The 9,838-nt window shown below is 36.9% G+C and overlaps 1 protein-coding gene across 1 annotated transcript; it reads left to right on the top strand.

Annotated features, from left to right (window-relative positions):
* Positions 1-485: 485 nt before the first annotated feature.
* On the top strand, positions 486-8,398 carry LOC149892619 (uncharacterized). Its single transcript, XM_090077602.1, has 5 exons — positions 486-557; positions 4,215-7,235; positions 7,493-7,558; positions 7,820-7,876; positions 8,033-8,398. The coding sequence occupies exons 2-5, from the start codon at positions 4,244-4,246 to the stop codon at positions 8,350-8,352; spliced, it is 3,435 nt and encodes a 1,144-aa protein (XP_089933728.1). The 5' UTR covers positions 486-557; positions 4,215-4,243; the 3' UTR covers positions 8,353-8,398.
* The last annotated feature ends 1,440 nt before the right edge of the window (positions 8,399-9,838 follow it).

Here is a 9,838-nt window from a genome sequence, read left to right on the forward strand (position 1 = left end):
ATTTTCCTCTGCGTTTTTAACCAGCTAAACTGTCGTAAAGTTTTTTCGGTGCAGTTCATTTAAAAAACTTAGTTTTCAACTTTTAAACGTTTTAGACTTCTCGTTTAAGGCAGTCGAAAGAAATGAGTCGACTTGCTCTCTCTCTCCCTTTTCGGTTTTGTTTTTGTTTACTTGTTTTTGTTTTTTCTTCGTTTGCCTTCGTTTGCCTTTGTTTGCCTTTGTTTGCTTTTGGAAAAGTTGTCGCCATGCGAGACTTAGTTTTTTTTTGGCTCAATTTGTGATTAAGTGAAGTTCTAGTCTTGAAAGTGTGCAAAGTGTGGGCCAATCTGGTGGCTGGAGTGATGACACGTGAATGCTGGAAATTCCAGACTTTGAGCGGATTCAGCGTACATAGAAAGAAAATGTAACATTCACGTGGGTCTCTCCTAAGCTTGCCATTGGTCGGTCTGCTGGCCTTAAGTACCCCCCCCCCCCCCCTCAACGTCACGTTTGCTCAACTTTCTCGGTCTTTGGCGCCCAAAGAAAGCTCGAGGAAGGATAAAAATGGCGAGGTTTCGGTACTGCGTTTTCTGTTTTTCCTATTTGTTTTTGTTTGTTTGTTTGTTTCGTTTGTTTGTTTATTTATTTAATCGTTTTTTTGTTTGTTTCGTTCGTTTGTTTGTTTGTTTCGTTTGCTTCGTTTGTTTTGTGATGTTTTGTTTTCCCTTCTTGATGGCACAAAACAGAAGCAAACAAGACTTTCGGTTATATTCGGTTATATTCGGTTCAATAAAAGTTTGTTGGTTTCTGCACAACAACAACAACAACAACAAAAGTCCCTCTGTCCCTCAAAAGCAGTTTCTCCTCTGTCCTAAAGAAGAGCCTCTTTGTAATCGATCTTGTCTGAATGCAGCTCTCCTTTTGCCTACAGGTTTTTATTCCAACCCTTTTGTTGTTGTTAGTGCCATGTTGTTGTTATTGTTATACTCTGTAAAAGCAGTTGTTGCTGTTGTACTTGTTTGTTGTTTCTAAAGACACTGTTGTTGCTGCTGTTAGCGCTGTTAGTAATCACCCACTTGGCTTGTATTTTTGTTTCTTGTTTTTGTTTTTTGTTTTATTTATAAACACTCTCTGAGTAAGTGATGCTGTTGCTGTTGTTGTTGTTACAGTTGCAATGAGTGTTTGTTAATGTTCCCCCACTTGGCTTGTTTATAATCTATTTTATTTTATCAACACTCTCTGAGTCAGTGATGGTGTTGCTGTTGCTGTTGTCGTTATTATGCTTGCAATGGGAGTTGTTACTGTTCACCCACTTTGCTTGTTTTGTTTTTGTTTCTTTATTTTATCAACACCCTTTGAGCCAGTGATGCTGTTGCTGTTGTTGTTGTTATAGTTGCAATGAGTGTTGTTAATGTTCACCCACTTTGCTTGTGTTTTTGTTTTTGTTTATCAACACCCTTTGTGTCAGTGATGCTGTTGCTGTTGTTCTTATTACAGTTGCAATGAGTGTTTGTTAATGTTCACCAACTTGGCTTGTTTATAATCTATTTTGTTTTATCAACACTCTCTGAGTCAGTGATGCTGATGCTGTTGTTGTTATTGTGCTTGCAATAAGTGTTGTTAATGTTCACCCACTTTGCTTGTTTTGTTTGTGCTTTTGTTTTTCTTTATCAACACCCTTTGAGTCACTGATGCTGTTGCTGTTGGTGTTATTATAGTTGCAATGAGTGTTAATGTTCACCCACTTTGCTTGCTTTATTTGTTTGTTGCTTTTTTTTTTATCAACACCCTGCGAGTTAGTGATGCTGTTGCTGCTTTTGTCATTTTACTTGTATTTATAGTTGTTACTGTTCAGCCACTTTGCTTGTTTTTTAATCTGTTTTATTTTATCACCACACTCTGAGTCAGTGATGATGTTGCTGATGCTGTTGTTGTTATTTTACTTGCAATGATAGCTGTTACTGTTCAGCCACTTTGCTTGTTTTGTTTGTTTGTTTGTTTGTTTTTTTTATCAATATCCTCTGAGCAAGTGATGCTGTTGCTGTTGTTGTTGTTATAGTTGCAATGAGTGTTTGTTAATGTTCACAAACTTGGCATGTTTATAATCTATTTTATTTTATCAACACTCTCTGAGTCAGTGATGCTGATGCTGTTGTTGTTATTATGCTTGCAATAAGTGTTGTTAATGTTCACCCACTCTGCTTGTTTTGTTTGTGCCTTTGTTTTTGTTTATCAACACCCTTTGAGTCACTGATGCTGTTGCTGTTGGTGTTATTATAGTTGCAATGAGTGTTAATGTTCACCCACTTTGCTTGCTTTGTTTGTTTGTTGCTTTTTTTTTTATCAACACCCTGCGAGTTAGTGATGCTGTTGCTGCTTTTGTCATTTTACTTGTATTTATAGTTGTTACTGTTCAGCCACTTTGCTTGTTTTTTAATCTGTTTTATTTTATCACCACTCTCTGAGTCAGTGATGATGTTGCTGATGCTGTTGTTGTTATTTTACTTGCAATGATAGCTGTTACTGTTCAGCCACTTTGCTTGTTTTGTTTGTTTGTTTGTTTGTTTTTTTTATCAATATCCTCTGAGCAAGTGATGCTGTTGCTGTTGTTGTTGTTTTAGTTGCAATGAGTGTTTGTTAATGTTCCCCCACTTGGCTTGTACTTCTGTTTTCTGTTTTGTTTTGTTTTTGTTTTTTTGTTGTTTTTTTTTCAACACTCTCTGAGTAAGTGATGCTGTTGCTGTAGTCGTTGTTATAGTTGCAATGAGTGTTTGTTAATGTTCACAAACTTGGCATGTTTATAATCTATTTTATTTTATCAACACTCTCTGAGTCAGAGATGCTGATGCTGTTGTTGTTATTATGCTTGCAATAAGTGTTGTTAATGTTCCCCCACTCTGCTTGTTTTGTTTGTGCCTTTGTTTTTGTTTATCAACACCCTTTGAGTCACTGATGCTGTTGCTGTTGGTGTTATTATAGTTGCAATGAGTGTTAATGTTCACCCACTTTGCTTGCTTTGTTTGTTTGTTGCTTTTTTTTTTTATCAACACCCTGCGAGTTAGTGATGCTGTTGCTGCTTTTGTCATTTTACTTGTATTTATAGTTGTTACTGTTTAGCCACTTTGCTTGTTTTTTAATCTGTTTTATTTTATCACCACTCTCTGAGTCAGTGATGATGTTGCTGATGCTGTTGTTGTTATTTTACTTGCAATGATAGCTGTTACTGTTCAGCCACTTTGCTTGTTTTTTTTTGTTTTTGTTTTGTTTGTTTGTTTGTTTGTTTTTTTATATATCCTCTGAGTTAGTGATGCTGTTGCTGATGCTGTTGTTGTTATTATGCTTTCAATGAGAGCTGTTACTGTTCACCCACTTTGTTTGTTTATAATCTGTTTTATTTTATCAACACTCTCTGAGTCAGTGATGCTGATGCTGATGCTGTTGTTGTTATTATGCTTGCAGTGAGAGTTGTTACTGTTCACCCACTTTGCTTGCTTATTGTCTATTTTATTTTGTCAACACTCTCTGAGTCAGTGATGCTGATGCTGATGCTGTTGTTGTTATTATGCTTGCAATGAGAGTTGTTACTGTTCACCCAATTTGCTTGTTTTGTTTTTTTATTTGTTTTTTTGTTTGTTTTTGTTTTGCTTGTTTTTTTTATCAATACCCTCTGAGTCAGTGATGCTGTTGCTGTTGTTGTTGTTGTTATAGTTGCAATGAGTGTTTGTTAATGTTCCCCCACTTGGCTTGTACTTTTGTTTTCTTTTTTGTTATGTCAACACTCTCTGAGTCAGTGATGCTGATGCTGTTGTTATTATGCTTGCAATGAGAGTTGTTACTGTTGTAGTTATGTCTGTCATTTGTCCTTGTTAGCAAGTTCTATTTGCCCTCTCTTGCCTTTTTTCAACACAGTTTCTTTCTTTGAGTCATATGGTTGCGAGATCCTCTCAAACTCCATCTCTTTATTTATTTGTTTCTTTTCTTTTTCTTTTTTTTTTTCTCATTCTCCTTCTCATAATAGCAATCACTGCTGCCACCATGCATGTAATGCTAGTTGCTCTCATTCTTTTTCATTTGCTAGTGGAAACTTTGTTTCTTCTTGTTGCTCTCTTTTCTTTCTTTTTTTCTCTTTTGCAGAGGATTCGAAAAAACACAGCTCTTCCCTGCAGTTGTAAACATTCCAGGATTGGATGCAGGCAGAAGAAAAAAACTCTCACTGACTGGTTTCCTTTTTTTAGCAAAAACCGTTGCAAACAAACACCTGAACATGTCTTCTTCACAAGAAAACAACTCTGTTGTTGCTTCTTCTCCAAACTCTAAAGCAAAAAAAAAGAAAAGAAAGCAGTCACAAGAACAGAGAGACTTAAAGCTCAAAAACAAAGTCAGGGCCGCATTAGTTGCAGCGTGTGGCTCCGTAAACAGGGTTGTACCTTTCTATGGTACCAAGAAGAGGTACGCTGTTAGCTGTCCGATGCCTTTGTGCAAACATTCGTCCACAAGCATTAAAAGACACTTGACTAAAAAAGATCATTCTTGGACTTTGGATGAAGCTTCCATCTTTTACTCTGCAATGGTCAGGAAGTTTCAGCATGCTCGTCTCGAACGCAAGTCCGGCTGTCCAAAACCTTACCCCTGTTTGCAATGTTGGAAGTATTACGACCGACTGGACATACACTTGAAAGAGACTCATTTCTACGATTCCAAGATGATCAAACAAAAGATTGCAGAGGCAAAGCGATACGACAACGAGAAGCTCTATGTCCCTCAATTTATTCGACCTGCCTTCTTTGGTATTAAGCCAGTAGCTGAACAAGCGTCTGCATCAGGCTCTGCATCCTCTGCTCCTGGGCCTTCCTCCTCTTTTTCTTCTCCGGTTCTTTCCTCTGATCCTCTTTTAAGCTTGCCCTCACCAGTTGCTGGTTCGTCCGAGGCTCCTTCTGCAAACCAATGCACCTCTGTAGAAAACAAAGAGCTGAACACCGAATCCGTCCTTGACTCTGATTTCGATTCCTTAGAGCACTTGGTTTCCAGCTCCTATGTCTTGACCGAAGAAAAGAGACTCTTGTTTCAGCTGGACAAAGATGCTTTTCACTTTTATTACCAGTCAGCAGATGAGCTCTTCAGAGACTTTGAAAAGTGGCTTGTGGTAGCCAACAACAACACTTGGTCACAAGCAAAGATCTACAAAAATGCAGTTGTGGAAATATTGACTTGTTGTGACAGCACGTTGACGCTGCACCCAAACGCCCTCACCAATTCCAATGTTTTGGAGGATAGATACTTCTCCTTGCACTTTAAGAAAATTCAGCTCAATTCCAAGCTGAGTGAACTTGACCAAACAAAAGCCATGTCTTGTCACACGTTGTACAACCGCCTCGTCTCCCTTTGTCTCCTGTTTCGTTTCAGTGAAGCCAGAAACGTCTATTTCGGACTTTCTCATGAGGCCATCCGACGTTTGCGCTGCAAGGTGGATGAGTTGCGAAAAGTGCTGAGGCCCTTTCGTTCTTTGAGGAGGAGCCTTGTGAAAAGAAGAAAAAGCATCAACATCATCAATGTCAGTTTGCTGACCGAATATGGCAAGTCTGCATACGTAAGAGACTTAGTGGAATCGATTAGAAAGGCGTCTCTTCCGCTGACTAGAGACAATGCTGTGTCTCTACGAAACCATCTTCTGCTCTCTGTCACTGTAATTAACAGTTTAAGAAAATCTAACATTGCTCTTTTAAACATTAGAGACTACATGGCTGCTGAGAAGAGTGAGTGTGGATATTGCATTGTGCAAGAGCGCTACAAAACAGCATACAAGTACGGAGCCAAAAACATTCTAGTGCCGAACGACTTGAAAGTGTTGATCGATATTTATTTGCTGAGATACAGAGACCTTCTTGTCAACGACTCTCACTACATGGCTGCAGACACCAAGACTGTTTTGGAGTTGAGCGACTGCTACAGGCCCCTTTTTCCTTCGGTGAGAGCCAACAAAGACGAAGGTGTGACACTAGGTGCAACTAGAGTGCCTGTTTACCAGATGGGTTCCTCTGCTATCACCTCTAGCCTGACGTCCTGCTTCAGAAAAAGCCAAGTAAACATTCCCATGAAGCGTCTTACTCCCACTTGCATTCGCGGTTCGATAGCCACTTACTTTGCCAACAACAGCAAAGAAGATCGCGAGCGGTTTGCTACACTCTACATGAAGCACAGCAGACACACAATGGATAGCTTTTATGTGTCCCAGTGGAACGCTGCAGAGGAGTTGCGCTTTGCCCTGGGCATCGGACAGTCCTTCGGAGTCATAGAGTCTTTGACTGTTGAAAAGTCTGAGAGACCACCAAAGGAGGAGAAGGATGTGATGGACTGGCTCCGAACTAATGCAGAGGAGTACGGTTTTCATGATGTTGAGGACATTTTTGAGGAAGATTCAGACTCCGGTTCTGACTCTGAAGAATGTGCTGCTACTTTCGGTTGTACCACAGTGGTTCCATTTTCTCCAGCTGTAGAAAACAATGCTCCTTTAGAGGACAGCAACGAACATGTTGTAGATTTCTTGTGTGAACCTAGCTCAACTCCTGTTTCGTCTGTTCCTTCTGAACAAACAATCGCTGGTCCAGTTCTTGAACTATCCTCTGCTCTTGCACAACTAGTTCCTAATGAACAAGCTGTTTGTATGGATGTAGATCAGACTCTAGCTGTTCCTGTTGGCACAGCTTGTTCTCCTCTTGCATTAACATTATTTCCTGATGAACCGGATTTTATTGAACACCATGCACAACTTTCTCCAGTTTACTTTAGTGAGCAAGTGGTTGCCAAACCTGTTTCTGCTGCTCCTGCTCAACAAGTTGCTTTCAGTCCTTCAAAAGAGGTCTTTTCTGTTCTGCTGGAAACAGTGTCTAATGTTGCTTCACAGCAAGATAATCTTATGGCTGTCACACGTGTTTTCCATGCTCCTCCTGAAGCTGCTCTTCTTGAACCTGCTCTTCTTGAACCTGCTCTTCTTGAACCTGCTCATAAGCAAGTGGTTGCCAAACCTGTTCATGTTGCTCCTTCTCTGCAAGTTGTTTTTAATCCTTCAAAAGAGGTCTTTTCTGTTCCTCTGGCTCCTAATCTTGTTGCTCGTCAGCAAACGATGGCCAAACCCAGTTTGTTTCTTTCAGCTGTTCCAGTCCAACAGGCTGGTACTGTTCTTGAAAAACAGCCCTCACCTGGTGCTGTTCAATCTGTTGGTAGTCTATTTAGCCAAAGTCTTGCTTGTACATCCAGAGGTAAATTCTTTTTGATTTTTGATTTTTATGCAAATCTCAACACGCTTTCAAAAAATAAAAATGCCCAAATTAACTCCTTGCCCTATTGTTATTGTTAAAGCTGTAAAAAAAAAAAAAAAAAAGAAAAACAATAAAAAAAACAAAAAAAAAAACAAAAAAAACAACACAGAAGTGTGTATGTATTTGTTGCAGGACTAATTCTGTGATTGCTTAAATGTTTACACAAGTGAATGATACTAAAACTGATTATGTTTTAGAAGTAAAAGATCCAAGAAGAAAAAAAATCAAGTTGGAAATGCCATCTTTTACTCAAGAACACATCGGTAATGTAAAACCTAATTTATACAAACATATATAAACACAAACCTCTTCTTGCACAATTTCAGATGGTTAACTGTTAATAAAAACTAGCCATCATTGCTAAGTGCACTTTTAGAAAGTTGTGTCTACCCGATTTCTAATGATGAAGTTAGAAACATCACCGTTAGAAATCATGCACAGCTTGTTATTATCTCTAACACTTAGAAACTGTTGATGGTTTTTTTATGAATTAGAAAAATGAACATGGTTTTATTTTATTTCAGGATCAACTCAGCCAAGAACAAAGGAAAACAAAGCAGAAGTTAGCCAATGCCAATTAGGTAATCTTTCAAAAACCAGTTATTGCTATCAGTGCAAACAATAAGGTCAACAAAAAAAACAAATAAAAAAACAAAATTAATCTTGTCATGCTTCAGAACCAAATGAATATTCGATTTAATCTCTTTGTGTTATGACTTGAGTTTGTAAAATTTTAGATGAAATAGTTGAAAAGCTGAATGCTTGCCCTGGCCACAACGAATGGTTCAACACCAGAAGTTTTCCTCGATGTGCAGCTTTAGTGTTGGCATACATCTTGCAAGACGTGTTTACAGATGTAAGCTCAAGTTGCTCGTACAAAGATTACCTTGGCATCTTGGCAAATCATAGCAGTGACAAGCTCATTCATGTCTTGCAAAAGTACTCCTACCGAAGCCATATTAAAGACAAAATTAAAAACATGAAGCTAAAAATTCAAAAAGAGGGTAGTTTAGAAAAGTTTGTTCAATATGGCAATATAGTGAGACCATTTATGTAGTTTAGAAAAGTTTGTTCAGTTTGGCAATAAAGATGGGCCTTTTGTGTAGTTTGTTTTCTCTATGCTTTTGCAAATATATTTATCTGTTTCGCTAAATACATAATAAACAAGAAGTTCTGTTAAACTGTTCTCACATTTCTTATTTAAAGATAGTTCAAACTTTTTTTATCTTTAAAAAAAAAAAAAAGTCGTTTTGTTATTCTGTTAACACTTTTAATAGAGTTGCATTTAGAATTACTTCTGATGTTTTTAAGAGTTTGTTAAAAAGCAAATTAATATTTTCTGTGATGTTAAACTGCATAAGTGAAATTTAAAAAAGGAAAACTGCTCCAACCATTTTTCGGAAAAAGAAATCAAAAAGTTCCTTATTTTAAAAGATCTAGACATCCATTTCTTCTTCAGCAAAATAGCGAGGCTTTTTTTATGAACTCTTACTCTCTATTTTTTCATATATTTACACAAAGGATTTTATTAAGTTCAATGTAAACATACATAGAAGTATATTATGTTTTTTTTTTTGTTTGTTTTTTTTTTATGGTGTCTAACTTTTGTTTCACTTCTATTTTATTTTACGTTTATCTTGTATTTTATCATGCCTTATTGGTTTTTGCGTTTTGTGATGTCAAGCTGCGTAAGCTAAACTTAAAAGAGGAAAACTACGCTAACTTTTCTTTGAAAAAATATTCAAAAAGTACCTTAAAAGAGAAAGCACACGAATTTAAAAAGTTGTATCTTGCCATCCAATTCTTCTTCTGCAAAGTAGTGAGGCTTTTGCTCTCTAATTTATCTCTATTTACGCAAAGGGTTTTATTTCAATGTAAACACGTATAAAAGAATACTTTGTTAAAAATAATGTTAAAGGAGTTGCGTAAAAAAAACGTCTGAATAAACTTTCTTTACAAAAAAAAACAACTAAGAAACAAGCGCGCCTAAGAAAAACCAGATCGCGATTCACTAAGTCAATAGACGAAAGAAACAAACTTTAAAAAGTCTTTCTAGACAACAAATTCTATTTTTGGCAATGCAGTTTTTGTATTTATGCAACCTATCTTTTGTTTCACTTCTACTTTATTTTACGTTTACCTTGTATTTTGTCTTGCCTTTTTGCGTTTTGTGATGTCAAGCTACATAATCTAAACTTAAAAGAGGAAAACTAGGCTAGTAGAATATTATGTTGTTGGTTTTATATGCAGCCTAACTTTAGTTTCATCTATATTTTGTTTTGCGTTTATCTTATATTTTATCTTGTCTTTTTGAGTTTTGTGTTTTGTGATGTCAAGCTACATAAGCTAAACTTTAAAGACCTTTTTTTTGAAAAACTATTCAAAAACTACCTTTAACAAAGTAGCGAGGCTTTTTATGCACTTTTACTCTCTAACATACCTATATTTGCGCAGAGGATTTTATTTAACTCAATGTAAACATACATAGAAAAATATTGTTACCCGTTTATTTTATGCAGCCTAACTTTAGCTTCATCTGTATT

Source organism: Hydra viridissima, unplaced genomic scaffold (genome assembly GCF_058129835.1).
Source record: "Hydra viridissima isolate aposymbiotic clone 2 unplaced genomic scaffold, HvirCarnegie_v1 scaffold_2, whole genome shotgun sequence".
Lineage (NCBI taxonomy): Eukaryota > Metazoa > Cnidaria > Hydrozoa > Anthoathecata > Hydridae > Hydra > Hydra viridissima.